We start from the raw sequence: 20,340 nt of genomic DNA, 5'->3' as shown, positions 1-20,340 counted from the left end.
TCTATACATAGTGCACCTCTCATCTCTGTATGAAATGCACCTCTGAACTCGGCGGCTCACCTTATATCCTGTTCTTATTATAGAAATATTAGTATTATAGTATATAGAGCGACAAGCCTGCAGGCAGAAGGTGGTGAAGGCCATCTTGGTACACCCCGCTCAGCGCCAAACTGATTATATAGTGAAATAGACTATTTAACTCGGCCGCTGTGAAATAGTCTATTTTAGTATATAAGGTGAGTTGACTGGTAAAATAAGTGTGAAATGTAAGACTTTCTTGAGTGTAAGAAGATGTCCGTTGCTGCCTTCATGTCCTGTCACATTAGGAAACCGATTAAAACGCATAGCGGCCATGTTGGAACGCATAGCGCACGCGCCGTAGGCAATGTTGTTTGCAACAGCACGTCCATTGCATTTTCTGATTGATGGCAGAATTCTGACAGGCATATATATGTGAGCTGAGCCTAAAGTGGATCTTCACTGTATCTGAGCACCGACCGGTTCACACATGTCTGGGCTGGCCGCAGTCCATTTTTTAAAGGGGTCCTGTGCAATTTTTGCTCTGGTTTAGGTGCGAATTCAAATAAACATTTGCGCCTAAACTGGTCAACAAAACCGCACCGGACTCCGGACTGCAAACTGCAGCAAGACATATGTGAACCCGGCCTTAAAGTAGAACTATAGGCAAAACTTTTTTTACTATCTTGGATAGAGCAAAGAAGGGTTATAACCCGTCAGATTTCTTTTCGCTATGTGTGACCCATTGCAGAGATTTACCTTCACTTCCTGTCCCATAACCAAACAGGAAGTGAGAGGAAATGCCTGAAAATAAATTTTTTGGGGACCCCCAGGTCACTAGAACTAGTGTCCCCATCGGAAGATTTCCCCTCTATTACTTATTTGGGGACAACCCAAAATTTGGGATTTTCTTTTACTTTTTAATGATAATGGTAAACAGGACAAATAGAGAGGATGAATCTCCTTAACTACTTCCAGGCCGCGACCCCTCCTGCGCGAACCTCTACATCGGTCACGCGCCTGCAGCTAGGGGGCGAACGCACTCTCTGCCGTCTGTGCACTCCCGACCCCACTCTGCAGCAGGGACTCTGATGTGTGTGTCAGGCGGCTCCGATTGCCCACAGGCCTGTACCAGCCAGCCACCCACAGCCCCTGTGCCAGCCAGCCAGCCACCACAGGGTGCCAGCCAGCCAGCCACCACAGGGTGCCAGCCAGCCAGCCACCACAGGGTGCCAGCCAGCCAGCCACCACAGGGTGCCAGCCACCCACCTACCCCAGGGTGCCAGCCACCCACCTACCCCAGGGTGCCAGCCACCCACCTACCCCAGGGTGCCAGCCACCCACCCACCACAGGGAGCCAGCCACCCACCACAGGGTGCCAGCCAGCCTCCCACCACAGGGAGCCAGCCACCCACCCACCTACCACAGGGTGCCAGCCAGCCACCCACCACTGGGTGCCAGCCAGCCACCCACGACTGGGTGCCAGCCAGCCACCCACGACTGGGTGCCAGCCAGCCACCCACCACTGGGTGCCAGCCAGCCACCCACTACTGGGTGTTAGCCAGCCAGTCACCACAGGGTGCCAGCCAGCCACCCACCACAGGGTGCCAGCCAGCCACCCACCACAGGGTGCCAGCCAGCCACCCACCACAGGGTGCCAGCCAGCCACCCACCCACCACAGGGAGCCAGCCAGCCACCCACCACAGGGAGCCAGCCAGCCACCCACCACAGGGAGCCAGCCAGCCATCCACCACAGGGAGCCAGCCAGCCAGTCACCACAGGGTGCCAGCCAGTCACCACAGGGTGCCAGCCACCCACCCACCCACCACAGGGTGCCAGCCACCCACCCACCACAGGGTGCCAGCCACCCACCACAGGGAGCCAGCCACCCATTAAGCATTAAACAAAAATTGTCTTTATTTTTCAAAACTTTAAATGTACAAAATATCGGCTCATATCGGCCGATACCGATACATTGTGACCAACATATCGGTATCGGCCCTGAAAAAACATATCGGTCTATCCCTACTTCTAGCTGCCAACCTCCTAACGACCAATTGCATCATAAATTGAAAAGTAGGCTGTCAGTAGCCTGCATATAATCCTTGTTTGACCCTCTCTCCAGCTTTGGGGTCTCATTGGCTTTGGGGGTCTCAAAACTGTGAGAGAAGAGAAACATTGGAATACTAGTCAGTACCAGTTTGCAAAAATGTATTTGCTTCAAAGAATAAATCACCTCCAACGTTGGGTGTCCTATGTGTATTGATGTTGCTGCTTTATGTAAAACTATTAGAATGGGACTGAATAAATAAGACTATCCCTCATTTTTGAGGGTGCCTCGTGATTGTTTATAATTTTAAAAGGGGGGCCTTGACTGGAAAAAGGTTGAGAAACACTGTTTTAGACCCCTAATGTTCCTCCCATATTCTAGATTACTTTACATGGGAGCTGGCTGAAGGAAATGCATACAAACTCATGGATGCGACTGCAGCAATTAGCTTGTTTTAAACCCTTCTATCTCTGGATGTACATAGTATGTCCAAAGAGCCACGGGAGTAACTACAGGGGGTTGCAATTGCAACCGGGCCCCATGCACAAGGGGGCCTGTGCGGCTCCCTTGTACACCTGGATAGGAGGGGCGGTGGGGGCGGCGTGTAGAGAAATCACTGTCCTCCTTTTTCCTCCTGTAGCTGCAGGAGAGGAGATTGGTTCCTCTGTATGCTGCCCCCGCCACTCCTCCTATCCAGTTCACTTGTGTTCTGCTGTCTCTGGGCCCCTGTGTGCTCCCCTGCCCCCCCCCCACTGCGTTGCCACCCCCCCCCCCCCCCACTTTGCTCCCTCCCCTCTCCTGCCGGTTCTACAGGGGATGTGTCACAATACAGAACCAGGAAGGGGTCGTTAAATCTGTAATTTACCAGCTCCTTCCTTTTATAAATGGACAGAGTCATAGTCAGTGACATGGTAAAAAAATAAAATAAAATGATAAAAAATAATACAATTAAAATACCAAAAAATAAAAACTACTGACACCAGTGGGTGAACTTCCAGGGTTGCGAAGGTCACACTTGCCCTGGCATTCCACCACGGTGGGGAGGCCCCAAGATGGCAGGAAGGGGCCCACTACAGAACTTGTGAAAGGCTCCCGCTGAAGGACCTTAATAAAGGGCCCCACAACAAGAGTAAAGGGCCCCAGGATCAGTGGGAAGAGCCCCGGGCTTAAAGGGAACCAGGGGTCCAGGGGGCCCTTCATGGTTTCTTGCACCGGGGCCCTGAAGGTTCTAGTTACGCCTCTGCAAAAATCTGAAGTGGTTAATAAGGATAAAAGAAAAATGAAATGGCACCGGATTCAAATCACATAGTTAAATAAGATGTAAACCTAGATGAATAACATTTGGTTTGCTAAACACTATGCGGTTGTTTTACTAAAGCTGGAGGGTGTAGATGTGCATGGCGGCCAATCAGCATCTAATTTCAGCTTCTTCTCTTAAAGAGGAAGTAAACCCTCCTCAGGAAGTTGTACCTATAGGTGATCCTATGATAAGGCTTACCTATAGGTACTGTAAATATCTCCTAAACATGTACCGTTTAGGAGATATTTACCTTACATGCAGCCAGTGACGTCACTGCCGTATGCGCTCTGAGGGAACGGCCGCTCGTGCCGTTCCTTCAGAGCCCCGTGCCGTCACCGTTGGCTCCCGCGTACGCATGCGCGGGAGTGACGTCATCACGGCTCCAGCCAATCAGATGGCCGGATGCCGCAAACCCGGAAGAAGGGCGACAGAACATGTTGCCCATGGACAGGTAAGCGGTCGGCACTGCGGGGGCTTCGTTCTTAGGTAAGTATTTCATAATGAGCTAGTATGCGATGCATACTAGCTCATTATGTGTTTTTCTTTCAGGTGTTCATTTTTTTTTTTTTTTTTTTAAATCAGAGCTTTACAATCTCTTTAAGCTTTGACAAAAAACAAACATGGAAGCTGATTGGTTTCTATGCACAGCTGCACCAGACTTTACACTTTGCAGTTTTAGTAAATCAACCCTAGTGTATCCTAAATAATTGCATTCCTTTTAATAAAATACTTGGTTTTACTTTGTTTACTCTTTGCTTGAAACTCAGGGCATAGTTGCCAACATTTAAAAAAACATTTCCAGGGACACTTTGCAGCACAGCTATTAATTACCACACCCACTTCCATGAAGCTCCGCCCACTCTGCATAATTAATCTTGCCTATTTATCAGATATTAGGGTCTACTCAATATAGAGAGAATTACAGGAGATTAAAAAGGGAATTTCAAATTTAAGGCCACAGTAGCAGAGTTGGAATAAGTCTCCCACTCAGCTGCACTACTTCTGCGTAACATTTAGGCCCATTTCACACTTGTGCGACTTCAAAGTCGCGCGATTTACCGCGTTTTTTACCGCGATTTTGACTGGGCTTGAATGTTTTTGGCCTCAAAATGGTGCCAAAGTAGTGCAGGGACTACTTTGAAGTCGGTGCGACTTCAAGTCGCACTGATATGAATGGTACTCATTGAAAATATTGGAAAACGACTTGTCATGCGATTCTGCGGTCCAAAATCGTGGGACAAGTCGCACTAGTGTGAAAGGGGCCTTATGGGCAGCCAGATTAACAGGCGCTTCCAGGGACAATATAAATTACCTGGGACAGGCTCCTATTTGCAGGGACTGTCCCAGGAAAAAAGGGACAGTTGGCAAGTATGTCAGTGCAGCTGAAAGCCTTTATGCAGTCATTTGCTGGCTATTTACTCCTAACAAAGGCGTTTCTCAGGATGGCTTTTCTTACGTGCACCATGCTTACATAATAGAGAATTGGTAGTTTTAATCAGAAGTCTGTATGATGGGGTGACAATGTAGGAACACAATTGGGAAACTGGGCCAGAGGGTTGTCACCTTCCTATACCAGGAAGCGCCTGAACGGGGATCTTTATGGAAGGATCACGGGGGGGATTATGTCAACGAAAACCATTCATTTATAAAAAGATTAAAAATTGCTTTTCAGCTTTTATAAAGTTTCAGAGCTTGTGTTTAACCACTTCAGCCCCCGGAAGGTTTTATCCCCCTAATGACCAGGCCATTTTTTGCGATTCGGCACTGCGTTACTTTAACTGACAATTGCGCGATCGTGCGTGTCCTACGTGTATTAATGTTGCTGCATTATGTAAAACTAGTAGAATGGGACTGAATTCTAATAACCTAAATAACACTGATGTCCTTTTTTTCCCCACAAATAGAGCTTTCTTTTGGTGGTATTTGATCACTTCTGCGGTTTTTATTTTCTGCGCTTTAAACAAAAAAAGACTGACAGTTTTGAAAAAAAAGCTATATTTTTACTTTATGCTATAAAACATACCCATTAAAAAAAAAATGTAAAAAATCAAATGTATTCATCAAGCGCGATATGTATTCTGCTACATATTTTTGGTAAAAAAAAATCCCAATAAGTGTATATTTATTTCTGGTACAGCGCCGTCAATTTACGCAGCACTTTACATATACATTGTACATCCACATCAGTCCTCAGTCCTCAAGGAGCTTACAATCTAAGGTCCGTAACTGACATTCATACAAATACATAGTAGGACCAATTTAGACAGGAGCCAATTAACCTTCCAGCATGTCTTTGGAGTGTGGGAGGAAACCGGAGTACCCGGAGGAAACCCACACAGGCACAGAGAGAACATGCAAACTCCAGGCAGGTAGTGTTGTGGTTCAGATTTGAACCAGTGACCCTTTTGCTGCTAGGTGAAAGTGCTAACCACTACACCACTGTGCCACCCAATATTGATTGGTTTGCGCAAAGGTTATAGTCAGGGCCGGTGCTACCACTAGGCAAACTAGGCGGCCGCCTAGGGCGCAGTCATGGCCAGTGAGACCTTCCTCTCCTGTCACCTCCTCATCCCCGATGGATGTCACCTCTAGAGAGGGGGGCACTTTGTATATGAAGGGGTGGGTACGGTTAAAGGGGGGCAGTGCAGAGGCGTAACTAGAACCTTCAGGGCCCCGATGCAAGAAACCATGAAGGGCCCCCCAGACCCCTGGCCGGGGCCCTTCCCTTCAAGCCCGGGGCTCTTCCCTTCAAGCCCGGGGCTCTTCCCACTAATCCTGGGGCTCTTTAATCTCATTGCATGGCCTTTTATTATGGTCCCGCATCAGGATCCTTTCACAAGTTCTGCAGTGGGCCCCCTTCCTGCAATCTTGGGGCCTCCCCACAGTGGTGAAATGCCAGGGCCCGGTCACAAGTGTGACCTTTGAGATCCTAGAAGTTCACCCACTGGTTTGCTACCGGGCCCCCTGGAGCATGGGGCCCGGTAGCGATTGCAACCCCTGCAACCCCTGTAGTTACGCCCCTGGGGCAGTGTGTATATAAAGGGGGGTATAGGGTTAAAGAGGGGCAGTGTGTATATAAAGGGGGGTATAAGGTTAAAGGGGGGCAGTGTGTATATAAAGGGGGGTATAGGGTTAAAGGGGGGCAGTGTGTATATATAGGGGGGTATAGGGTTAAAGAGGGGCAGTGTGTACAGGAAGGGGGTGTAGCAGAGTGTAGTGTTAAAAGGGGGGCATTATGTACAGGAAAGGGGACAATGTGTACAGTTTTTATTTTTTGGGGGGGTTGTGCAAGTTTCTGGTCTTGCCTAGGGTGCAAAATAGTCTAGCACCGTCCCTGGTTATAGTGTCTGCATACTATGACATAGATTTATGTCATTTTTATTTTTTTTTTACTAGTAATGGGGGCGATTTTTTAATGGCACTGTGACCAATCTGACACCAAATTACACTTTTTGGGGACCAGTGAGATCAATACAGTGATCAGTGCTGAAAAAAATGCACTGTCACTGTATAAATGACACTCACAGGAAAGGAGGTTAACATCAGAGGCAATCAAAGGGTTAAGTGTGTGCCTAGGGAGTGATTACTAACTGTGTCTGGGTTGGCCTACCTGGAGGAAGACAGAGATCCGTGTTTCTGCTTGGCAGAAGCACAAGATCTTTATCTTCCTCTGCAACAGAACAGCGGTCTGCCTTGTTTACGTTGTTCTGCCTCTCCTCCGAACGATCGATGGGTCCCAGTGGACATCGCATCTGCCGGACCCACTGATTGGCTCCTGCTGTGTCCAATCACAGCTGGGGCAGGTCGCTGGCAGCGAACGCCGCAGACCCAGAGCATAAGCCGACATACAGGTACCTCAGTTTGCGCAGGAGGGCCGTCCCGCCGTAGTATATCTGCATGGGGAGGTTCTCAAGTGGTTTAAAAGTAACTCCATTCTGCTCTAGGTGATCTCTGTACATTACAAGGATTTTAACAAACTTTGTTGCAGATTCCTTCCTTTTGTTGTTCTGAAGAAATTATTGTTTGTTTGTCTGTGTCCATGTGCGGCATGAATGGGGTTGACTTTACAATCAACCAGCTGCTGCACTTGCAGGGTTCTAATGAGGAAAGTGACCTGGTCTGCATCCCTTTAGATGGGATTTCCCTTTGGAAATATCTCGTCAAAAATGACATTTGTGTTGCAAGGAAAGACCAAAATCGGACTTGTATCTTAGTGCAGACTTCTGGCAAAATCGGTGAGCCAATCACATGAGCAGGAAATTACATTTGGGGGGTGCTCTGTACTCAATCTGTGTAAAGAACACCTCCAGGCGGCCAGATTGCATTTTATAGAAAATTACAACAGCTGCAGATTGAAAAGGAAATTTAATTTTTAATAACATTCAATTACAATCTGACATGTAGCAATTCTATACGTTATATTATTATTATTTATTATTTTTTTTATTTTATTTTTTTTTACTTGCTAATTTTCCCATGAAAGTGGAGTTACCCTTTAACCACTTCAGCCCTGGAAGATTTTACCCCCTTCCTGATCAGGCCCTATTTTGCAATTCGGCACTGCATTAATTTAACGAACAAGTGCGCGGTCGTGCGACGCTGTACCCAAACGAAATTTACGTCCTTTTTTTCCCACAAATAGAGCTTTCTTTTGGTGGTATTTGCTCACCTGTGCAATTTTTTTTTTTTTCGCTATAAACAAAAAAAAGACAATTTGGGGGGAAAAAAAAAACAATATTTTTCACATTTTGCTTTCTGACATCCTCAAAAAAAAAAATAAAAAAATCTAAATTTTTTTTACATTTTAGGCCAATTTGTTTTCTGCTACATATTTTTGGTAAAAAAAAAATCACAATAAGTGTATTTTGATTGGTTTGCGTGAAAGTTATCGCATCTGCTAACTACGGGAAAGATATTTGTCATTTTTATTGTGTTTTTTTTTTTTTTTTACTAGTAATGGCAGCAATCTGCGATTTATGGCGGGACTGCGGCATTGCGGTGGACAGATCGGACCCCTAACTGACATTTTTGACACTTTTGGGGGACCAGTGACATTACTACAGTAATAAGTGCTAAAAATATTCACTGTTACTGTAATAATGACACTGGCAGGGAAGGGGTTAACCCTGTTGGTGATCAAGGGGTTAAATGTAAGCCTAGGGGAGTGATTCTAACTGTGGGGGGGGGGCGTGGCTTCTGAGATGACCATAGAGACATGTGATCCTATATAGCAGGATCACATGGTCTCTGTGATCATCCCAGGGAGAAGGACGGACGGCTGTGTTTGCATCAGCCGACTGTCCTCTCTCAGCGGGGAGAGATTAAGGGGGTCAGGTGGCAATCGGAGCTGCCTGACACACGCGCTGGCTTCCCCGCTGATGCAGACTCACAAGAGCGAGCGCCGTACATGTTTCGCCCAGGAGTGGCTGCGGTGGGGGGTCGTCTAGTGGTAACAGTAGAACTAAATATTCTGATAAAAAAAAAAAAGTAAAACTTAAGGCAAAACTTTATTTTGAGCGGAGTAAGGGAGGGTTATACCCCCTTTTTTTTGTTCTTGTTTGCCATCTATTTTCTATCGGGGAGATTTCCCACCACTTCCTGACCCAAAGTGAGAGGAAGTCCCTCCAAAGTGAGAAAATCCCTGCTTGTCACCAGAACTAGCGTCCCCATGGGAAGATTCCCCCTCTATTCCTGTTTTCTGGTGACAACTCCCTTTACCTTGGCATTCATTGTTAACCGCTTGCCGACCGCCGCCCGACTATATACGGCGGCGGTCAGCCCCTCCTGGGCCAAGTGACGTATATATACGTCACTAGCCCGCAAGCGAATAAGGGGCGAGCGCCCGCCCCCGGAGGCGCGCTCCCGCCCCGGCTCCGTTCTCGGACACTCCAGTGCGAATGACCGGCGGCTCAGATTTCCGCCGGTCACTCGCGATCGTACGCTGCAGAGGGAGAAAGGCAGGCGGCTGATGTAAACAAAGCCGCCTGTCATTCTCCCTGGTGTAACTGCAGAGATCATACGATCCTGCTATTTAGGATCGTATGTCTCTGTGGTTACATGAAAAGCCACGCCCCTTTACAGTAAGAAACACGCCCCTAGGGACACATTTAACCCCTGCCTCTCCAATAAAGTTAACCCCTTCCCTGCCAGTGTCATTTTTACAGTAACAGTGCATATGTATAGCACTGATTACTGCAGTAATGTCACTGGTACCCCCAAAAGTGTCAAAAATGTCAGTCAAGGGTCCGATCTGTCCGCCGCAATGTCGCAGTCCCGCAAAAAAAATCGCAGATCGCCGCCATTACTCATTAAACAAAAAAAACACCAAAAATGACAAAAATCTTTCCCTTAGTTAGTAAACGCAATAACTTTTGCGCAAACCAATCAAAATACGCTTATTGCGATTTTTCGTAGCAGAAAACAAATTGGCCTAAAAATGTTAAAAAATTTTGATTTTTACATTTTTTTGGGGGGGAATTTCATATAAAAAAAATATTGTTATTTTTGCAAAATTGTCGCTCTTTTTTTGTTTATAGCGCAAAAAGTAAAAATCGCACAGGTGATCAAATACCGACAAAAGAAAGCTCTGTTTGTGGTGAAAAAAGCACGCCAATTTCATTTGGGTACAGCGTCGCACGACCGCGCAATTGTCCGTTAAAATCACGCAGTGCCGAATCGCAAAATAGGCCCTGGTCAGGAAGGGGGTAAAATCTTCCAGGGCTTAAGTGGTTAAATCTCAGTCCTGACTCATTGAAATTTTGTGTCGCCAACAGTTTGTCTTATTTAATCCTCATGAAAACGCATCCACTATTCATTTCCTATGAATACTACATGAGATAAAGGGACTGTTAATAAAAGGGCAATAGAGACAAATGATGCCTGTTGACATTTCCATGGGGACATTTTATTTTTTATATGATTTTATTGCTGCTGTTATGTTCAGACTTACCCTCTTTTCTGATTGTCTGTTTTTTTTTGCTTGTAGATGTGACCATGGAAACTTCAAACGAGGGGGAAGGGTACAGCCTCACAAGGTCCACAACAGTCTCCGAGCAAATCACAGACGGGCCGCAGGCCAGAGACGGTGATAATGACTCACGATTTAAGGAGGACACCTTGCAGCAAATGCTGACTTGTGAAACTGGAAATACTGGGACTGAAGCCAGCACACCGCCTTGTGATAAAGAAACAACTGGTCAAGGGTTACATGGCACGTCACCAGCCAAAGATAACCTAGATGAAGGGCTGGATGCCATTTCCTTGATTCAGCTAGACGAAGTGGCTGAGAAAAACAATCTACAGAGACCTACAGAGCTGGAGGTGACATCTAGTGATGACGAGAGTGGAGAATGGGAGACTGCAAGCGAGGCAAGCATTACAAATGAGACCACTGATGGTGAAGGAGAAAAGAAAAATGAAAATCTGGGTTCTGATGGAAAAATGGATGCTACCAGTCCAGAGGAGACGGGAGAAAATTTAAAAATATCTAGTGGGCCCCTGGAGAAAACCGAGGCAGAGGAGAAAGAGCAATGTTGTGAACGGACTTCTAGTGAGAGTCTTCAGGGTGTACAGACTTTCACTCATGAAACCAGACCTGATGAGGCTGTTAGTGAGGAATCCTCATGTGATGTTAGCAAAATTGGAAGTAAAGCGAGACCACCTCATCCTGCTGAAGAATTAAAAGAAGGGACAGGGAATGAGAAACCCGAACTTAATGTTGAACAGATGGCCAATGAAGAGACCATGGTTTCTACAGAGCCTCATATTGAAAAGTTAAATGATGAGAAGTCTGTTGGCGAGTCTGACCCTACTTTTGAAGAAATGGTCATTGACGCCATGTCTTGTGTGTCTAATACAGAGTTAAATGATGAGAAGTCTGTTGAGGAGCCTGGCCCTGAAGGCTCTTTGATCCATGTTGAAAAAAGTAGGCTTCATGATGAAAAGGCAGTTAGTGAATCGACTAGAAGTCCCGAGGAGAGTGGTTCTCATAATGAGGAGCAAGTTTTTAAGGACGTTGAGATTCAAATGGAAGATAAAGCCAATGATAGCATAGAACCTCAGAAAAATGATACAGCAAGTAGGGAGGCAGTCTCTGAGGCGAGAGAACCCCAGGTTGATGAGACTCGTCCTCACAATGAAGAAACAGTTCAGGTATGCAGAAAGTCTCTGGAGGTGACCGATAGTGAGAGCATAGTTCTTTATAGTGATGAGCTAGTCAGCATTGAGACTGAGTCTTATAGTGTAGAGATACTTGGTGAGCAATGTAGTCCTCCAATGCAAGAGGCATTTAGAAATGGAACAGGGCAACATGTTGAAGAGGCATTTAGCAATGGAACAGGGCAACGTGTTGAAGAGGCAGTCCATGACCATCCTAAATCTCATGCTGAAGAGTCTGCCAATGAGGTGTTTCCACCTAACACAAAAGAGCCTTACGTTGAAGAAACACAAAGTGGGGAGTCAAGGCCTTACCAAGATGAGACTAACTTTGAGGGGACAGTAACTCATGATGGAATATCTGTCTATTATGAAACTGGATCTTTTGTTGGTGAGATAGTCCATGATATAACTTTAAATGACTCTGACTACAAGGGTAGCGGGGAGAGCGAGAATCACACTATCGGCACCATTGGTGAAGAAGCAAAGTCTATGTCTGACCACACACTGAGGGTAGAGTTAGAACCAAATTCTATCACAAAAGTTATTAAGGAAAATGAGAACTCCGGCTACGTCACTGACAAAGAACAAGGTCCGCTTGATACAAACACCTCTAAAGAGGATGCAGATAGTAAAACTGACATGGTCAATAATGAGGGAGTGGTTGACAGTCAATCAGCTATTAACAAAGACTCCAGTGTTAGCCAGAAAGAGATTACTGAAGACGAGATTGGGAATGACGTTTTTAAGAGTGTCGGAGAAGAGACTGTAAGTAAAGTGACAGCACATGACCACAAAGAGGGTGTAAGTCAGCTGCTTGATGGAGACACCAAGGGCACAGTCAGTAAAGAGACAGAGGGTGTTAGCATAGAGACGGTCTGCCAAGAAATAGGTTGCGCCAATGAAGAGACATTCTACACAGAGACTGAGTTTGTCTACCCTGAGACTGCCGATGGACACACTGAGGGTGGCCATAAAGAAAATGTCATCCAAGTAACTTCTACAGGTACTGTAATTGAAGATACATTAGGAGATTACACAGAAAGTACCTGCAAAAAGGCAAATGATGTTGGAAACATAGAGATGTTTAATGTAGAGACACCTTTTGTCGGGGAAGAGACGTGCAGTGAATACAAGGAGTCCATTACTGAAGATGCTCAAACTGATCATAGAGATACCCTTGAGTATGAGACAGATGCAGATGGTATACAGACTATTGACTATAAAGAAAGTGTAGATAAAATCCCATCTGTTGACCATAGAGAGATCCTCAATACAATTAAAGAGATACTTGAGTCTGAAGTTTTAGAGAAACTAAATGAGGAAGGAACTGCCAGCTTTATAGAGACAACTGAACAGGAGACAGACACCCAGAACAAGGACAATATCTTTATAGAGAGAATTCCGATTGATCCTTCCATTGAAGAAAGAGAGTTATCAAAATGGAGAGAAAATCAAGCGAGTGCTGAGCTGAGTGTGTTGGTTGGGTTCAAAGAAGTTTATGAAGAGAGTTCACAAATCCCTCCAGATATTCAGTTTATTGTAAAAGAAAGCACCACTGAGGAAAATGAGTCTGATCCTAATGAAGATGGGAAAAGCTGGCATGCCGAAAAGACAGAGCTGCAAGCACCAAAAGAAGATATAGAAACTTTGAGTCTTGAGGGTGAAAGTACAACTTCTGGGGAAATGGAGGCAAAAACAAGCAATTTAGAGGCCGACATAGCATTTTCTGAGGACCTTCTAGAGGCAGGAAGCCACACAAGATCATTTGAAATTAATGTTGATCAAGCAGTCTCCATTATTGATGGGAACTTATCTATGGATGTATCCCCTAATAGAGGAACCAAGATTGGCACTGCAGGACAGGTGCCTTTAGATGAAACCATGGACAAAGGAATTGAGGAAGCTGATTTAGACAAAGTCCTGAGTCTGAGTAACACCGAGACCAACAGTAATCCTAGTATGCTGGTACAACCTATACCTATGAGGCCTCTGGATTTCTCTATTGTTGCTTTTCAGAATTTGGATGTAGTACATGAACCAGAGAAACCAAATATTCAAAATTTTGATTTGGTAGAGGGGGATTTATATCATAAGGACACTGACTCTGCATATAGGGAACAAAATTCCTCACTGGAAGAAAAATCGAGCTCTAGCTTCCAAATAGACTCAACAGAAGACCAAGAACAAACTCAGAGTGTTATACAAGCAGCAAGAATTGTGGGGCCTCAAATCGGAATACAGGTTCCACTAGTTTTAGAAGACCATAAAGAACTTTCTGAGGATGAGCCAGACCAAGGATTAGTTTTTGATGGGGGATTTAAAATCGGCACCTTCTCCCCCAAGATTGAACTTTTTACCAAACCAGAGACTGATACAGTCTTCGTACCAGAAGCAACGTTGACCATTGCAGCTGAACAAATTTTACCAGAAAGAACTTTGTCACATGGAGTACCAGAGATTGATGATCTGGGCAAAGTGGATTCATGTATAAATACTGGTGCAGTAGAGGGCACGGGAGCCGATGATCACCCTTTACTGTTAACAAGGCAGCGTAGTAACACTGACCCTGGCCTTAGCTATGATCAAGAGGAAAAAGACCAGCAGGATGACCAACATGGGGAGAAACCTAGGCCTAGATTGCGAAGTGTGACTCCTCCGCTGGACAACTTTACTGCATCCTTCACTGCTATATCACCTAAAGCTATTCGAGAAAGCAAACCTCTAGAGAAAGCACAGACTTCCATAGTGTACCCACAAGTAGACTATGACATTGGTGATGAACAGAAGGCAGAGGAAGCTACACCAAAGCAGGATTATAAATTTTATCCAACACAGATGTTCAATCCACTCTTTTTCATTCAAGAAAGTACAGAAGAACAGGGATTCTACCAGTCGAGTCCCCTTCAAGAAAGTACAGAAGAACATGGATTCTACCAGTCGAGTCCCCCGTTACCACATAGGAAAGAAAATATAAATAAGAGAAGGATGCCCTCTCCACCTCGTGTTGCAGAGGTCCTCTTGAAAGGTGAGCAGCCTCCCACCATACCCAGTAGATCTCCTGCATCTTCTGAGGCAACCGCGGAGACCACAGCCACCAATCCACCAGCTGCTTCCATGGTTGCCCCGGTGTGGCTTCCTCCCCGCCCCTTGCGTCACTCTGAAAATCCCTTGGTAAGGCGACCTACTGTAAGACACAAGAAAAATACATCTGGCATTCCACCTTTCAAGCGCTTTAGTGTCATGAACCTGCCCACAATCCACCAGCTTTCATCAGGAGACACAAGCTCATTTGAAAAAACTCCAAAGCCTTATGGTACCAAGGTCCTGCCCACCATCCCACATGAGGTTCCTTCAGGAGAAACAAGCTCTTTGGAAAAGAGCTCAAGGCCTGCTGGGACCAGGGCCCATATCTCCACCACAAGACAGAGATACTTGCCTAGACAGCCGAAAACCAATGAACAAGACATTGGTCAAAAAATGAACAAGTCTCCAAGGGAAATATTGGCAGGTAAGTGCAAGTATCTATCTGTTTATAAGGAAATAAATGTCCTTTTACAATTTACTTTTTTTTTTCAGCTGTAAGAGTGAGTCTGAGTATCAAAATGGTCATACTTCTTACTATAATTTTCTACAATCCAAAGGCCCCATGTTTCGAATGCTAGATACAGTCAGTACAAATGGCAAGAAACATAGGGGGGAGATTAACTCAGTGCCGGTTCACATTGGTGTGATGCAGGTACCCTGTGAATCCACTGCGGGTTCCTGCTTCGCACCCAACTTGCAGGCAGTTCACACTGCCATATGCGAACTGCGGGGGGTGGCAATACAAAGTTAACAGCACCCCTAGATTAGTTCGCATATCGCAGTGCGAACTGTCAGTTCGGACAGGAATCGAATAGCATAGGTGTGAACACCCATACGATGCGATTCTGGTGCGGACCAAAAAAAGGGTCCTGTTTGACTTTGGCCGAATGCGATGTGAATTCAGCCATGCAATCTGCATGGCTAAATTTGCATCGTACAGACATCGCATGTGTTTTGCACAGCAGTGCAGTGCAAATCACATGCAATGTCTGTCATCACATATGTGTGAACCGGCACTAAAACTGGAGAGTGCAAAATCTGGGGCAGCTCTGCATAGAAACCAATTAGCTTCCAGGTGCTATTGTCAAAGCTTAACGACTTAAGCCCCGGAGGATTTGGCTGCTGAAAGACCAGGGCATATTTTGCGATTCGGCACTGCGTGAATTTAACGGACAATTGCGCGGTCGTGCGACGCTATACCCAAATTAAATTTATGTCCTTTTTTTCCCACAAACAGAGCTTTCTTTTGGTGGTATTTGATCACCTGTGTGATTTTTACTTTTTGCGCTATAAACAATAAAAGAGCGAAAATTTCGAAAAAATAATATTTTTCACATTTTTTTTTATATGAAATTCCCCCCCAAAAAATGTAAAAATCTAAATTTTTTAACATTTTAGGCCAATTTGTTTTCTGCTACATATTTTTGGTAAAAAAAATCGCAATAAGCGTATTATGATTGGTTTACGCAAAAGCTATTGCGTTTACTAACTAAGGGAAAGATTTATGTCATTTTTATTGTTTTTTTTTTTTAACGAGTAATGGCGGCGATCTGCGATTTTTTTTTTTTTTTTTTTTTTTTTTTTTGCTGGACTGCGACATTGCGGCGGACAGATCGGACCCTTGACTGACATTTTTGACACTTTTGGGGGTACCAGTGACATTACTACAGTAATCAGTGCTATACATATGCACTGTTACTGTAATAATGACACTGGCAGGGAAGGGTTTAACTTTATTAGAGATGCAGGGGTTAAATGTGTCCCTAGGGGCGTGCTTCTAACTGTAAAGGGGTGTGGCTTTTCATGTAACCACAGAGACTTGAGATCCTACATAGCATGATCTTATGATCTCTGCTGTTACATCAGGAAGAATGACAGGTGGCTTTGTTTACATCAGCCGCCTGCCTTTCTCCCTCTCCACCGGGAGATGGCGAGTGACCGGAGGACATCGGATCCGCCGGGCACACGCGCGGGGATGCAGGGGAACAAGCGGGGGCGCGCCGGCAGCGCGCGCTCGCCCCCTACAGGTTCCTGGTCCAGCGACGTAGTACTACGTCACTTTACCCAGGAGGGGCTGACCGCCGCAGTAAATGTAATTGCGGCAGTCGGCAAGTGGTTAATTGAACAAGCTGAAGTTAGAAGCTGATTAGCTACCTTGCACAGCTGCACCAGAGTGCTCCAGTTTTAGTAAATCTCTCCCATAATGTACATTCTGATGATAACGGTGTTGGTAAAAAATTGTAGGACTATCTTCCGTAAAGATTTTGATTGCACCAGCCTGACAGCCATAAGACAACATTGTGTTCATCTAATGAACAATTGTCAGCTCTGATATATTTTGATCCAATTTCTATGTCTGGATCTGACTTTATGGTAACCCATAAAACAATCTAATGTTTCCACACTCTTCTACAAGGCTTTCACTGGTGGTTTCATCAGTTATTGGTGCTTTCTGATGCATATTCATTGTGGGAAGATGACATGGTCTTTAGGCTTTTTGGTGCAGTTGGATCAAACTTGCAAAATATTTGGGGATATCCCTTTACTGACATCCCCAAGAGAAATGCAAAGCCAGCATATGGTAAATTATAACATTTTAAATCTGGGTGGACCTGGACTTTATAGGTAATTTAAAGTAAAACTAAAGGCAAAACCTTCTATTTAGTTTTGGATAGAGTGGAGAGGGATTAGAACAGATATCAGGTTGTTATTGCTGTCTTTGTCTCCGTTGGAGAGATTCACCCTCTCTTTGTCATGTTTACCATTATCATTGAAAATCAAAGTAAAATACAGGCATACTCCGCGTTATGTACCCTCACTTTACGTACACTTGTGAGTACGGACACATTGATGACTATGGGAAATCTTGGTCAGCTTGACATGGCACTGCTCCTGGCAGGGCTGCTGTTAGAAATCGCGGGGCCCCGTACAGACTACCTGGCCGGGCCCCCCCAAGAAAATATTAAAGATATATTTAGCTAAAATTCCATCAAAATCACTATTAGCAGACACAAATATAACATAACTCGTATAATTCCTGCTAAATCTAAAAAAAAAAAACTATGTTAAATAAAAAAGAAGATGAGATGAGAAAAATATACAGGCTGGGCAGTTGGAGCTCCAGGATCAGAGAGACAGAGAGAGAGAAACAAAGTTACAATTTACAAATAAACTCCTGAGCAGAGATGAGTGCTGGGAGGGGGATTAGTGAGGGACAACTGTCTCTTTCTCAACAGATAAAAGCTGATAGCAGGGAGAAGGACAGATCAGATTCAGGTGCTGGAGGAAGATTTCTGTATTTGTTGTCCATCACTAATCCCCCTCTCTGTGTGGGACCCCCTGCGTGCTCGGGCCCCCTACAAGAGGGCTGGTGGTCCCCCCCTATCAGCGGCCCTGGCTCCTGGTCTTTAACCACTTAAGCCCTGGAGGATTTGGCTGCTCAAAGACCAGGGCCTATTTTGCGATTCGGCACTGCGTGAATTTAACGGACAATTGTGCGGTCGTGCGACGCTGTACCCAAATGAAATTGAGGTCCTTTTTTTCCCACAAACAGAGCTTTCTTTTGGTGGTATTTGATCACCTGTGCAATTTTTTATTTTTTGCGCTATAAACAAAAAAAAAGCGACAATTTTGAAAAAAATAATTTTCAAATTTTTTTATATGAAATTCCCCCCCAAAAAAATGTAAAAATCAAAATTTTTTAACATTATAGGCCAATTTGTTTTCTGCTACATATTTATGGTAAAAAAAATCGCAATAAGCGTTTTTTGGATTGGTTTGCGCAAAAGTTATTGCGTTTACTAACTACGGGAAAGATTTATGTAATTTTAATTGTTTTTTTTTTAACTAGTAATGGCGGCAATCTGCAAATTTAATTTTTTTGCGGGACTGCGACATTGCAGCGGGCAGATCGGACCCTTGACTGACATTTTTGACACTTTTGGGGGTACCAGTGACATTACTACAGTAATCAGTGCTATAAATATGCACTTTTACTGTAAATATTACACTGGCAGGGAAGGAGTTAACTTTATTAGTGATCAAGGGGTTAAGTGTGTCCCTAGGGACGTGATTCTTACTGTCAAGGGGCGTGTCTTGTGATGTAACCACAGAGACATACGATCCTACATAGCAGGATCGTATGATCTCTGCAGTTACACCAGGGAGAATGACAGGCGGCTGTGTTTACATTAGCCGCCTGCCTTTCTCCCTCTCCAGCGGGAGATCGCGAGTGGCCGGCAAGCATCGGAGCCGCCGGTCACTCGCGTGGGGATATCAGGGAACGAGCGGGGCTGGGAGCGCGCCTCCGGCGGTGTGCGTTTGCCCCCCAAGACGCTCGTAGGCGAGCGACGTACCGGTACGTCGCTTTCCCCAGGAGGGGCTGACTGCCGCTGTATATAGTCGTGCGGCGGTTGGCAAGTGGTTAACATTGGCGTCTATGGGAAATCTTGGTCAGCGTGACATGGCGTTGCTCCCGAACCATAAGTGACAGAGACACCAAACTTGGGGAGCACCGAAAGGGGAGCCAGGACTACAACATTTCCAATTTTGGGGTAAGCCAGCTTGCCTAGGTAATCTACCATGTCGTAGTCCTGGTTCCCCCAATGTGCTCCCAAAGTTTGGGGTCCCTGTCACTTATGGTTCGGGAGCAGTGCCATGTCAATTTGACCAGTATTTCCCATAGATACCAATGTTAAATGTTAAAATCAGGGAGCAGTGCCATGTCAAGCTGACCAAGATTTCCCATAGCGCTGGTGTATTTATATGCATTGAGAAGTGAAAAAAGGTATTGCTTCACTTTAAGTACATTTTTGTTTTACATACATGCTCCAGTCCTATTGTGTACCTAAAAGTGGGGTATGCCTGTAAAATCCTACATTTTAGGTTGTCCTCAGAAAAGTAAAAGGGGAAATATTCCAATGGGGACACTAGTTCTGATGACCTGGGGGGGTCCCAAGAGATTCCCTTAATTTTTCAGGCATTTACTCTCATTTTCTATTTTGGCTATGGGAAAGGAAGTGGATATAAATCTCCCCAATGAACATAGATGGCAAAAAATCTCACGAGGGTTATAACCTATCAAAAGTAAAAGAAAAAGCTTTGCCTATAGTTCTATTTAAGAGCTTGTGGTTGGTTTTCTAAAGCCTCATACACACGCAACGATTGTTGGCCGAATGATCGGCCGTCTTTTGTCCGGTGCTGTTGTGTTGGTTGAAATGTGCTCTAGACTGCACACAAATTTTGTCGGTCAACAAAAACCAACTGCAGAAGTGATGTCATGTGCTGGTTAACTTTCCGTGTGTTTTTTCTTTTCTGAGCATGCCCAGTCTTGCTCATCTGATGTTTGTTGGCCGAAATCTGTACTGACTGACGAAAAATCGGCCATTCTGGTGACGGCCAACAAAAATTTTATAGCATGCACACCAGATTTTGTTCGGCCGAAAAGTCGCAGTCGGTTGTCGGAATCATCATACTAACAAGCCGACAATCGGCCGATCGGACGTTGGCCGAACATTTACGGCCGACAATCGGTACGTGTGTACGGGCCTTTAAACTGGAAAGTGCAAAATCTGGTGCAGCTCTGCGTAGACACCAATCAGCTTTTTTTTTTGTCAAAGCTTAATTGAACACGCTGAAGTTAGAAGCTGATTGGCTACCTTGCACAGCTGCACCAAATGTTGTGCACTCCAGTTTTAGTAAATCATCCCCTATGCTTCCTATCTACACCTG

The 20,340-nt window shown here is 45.1% G+C and overlaps 1 protein-coding gene across 1 annotated transcript in view; it reads left to right on the top strand.

Annotated features, from left to right (window-relative positions):
- Positions 1-10,362: 10,362 nt before the first annotated feature.
- Positions 10,363-20,340, top strand: part of LOC309563501 (uncharacterized protein) — a gene marked incomplete at its 5' end in the record, with an annotated part of 67,514 nt that continues 57,536 nt past the window's right edge. Inside the window, one exon of the mRNA XM_082267895.1 lies at positions 10,363-15,034. Coding sequence (XP_082124021.1) covers positions 10,363-15,034 — 4,672 coding nt within the window. The remainder of the gene's footprint in view (positions 15,035-20,340) is intronic.

Source organism: Pelophylax lessonae (genome assembly GCF_965119305.1).
Source record: "Pelophylax lessonae genome assembly, chromosome: 9".
Lineage (NCBI taxonomy): Eukaryota > Metazoa > Chordata > Amphibia > Anura > Ranidae > Pelophylax > Pelophylax lessonae.
The sequence above is the reverse complement of the archived record's forward strand: the minus strand, read 5'-3'. Positions and strand labels throughout refer to the sequence as shown.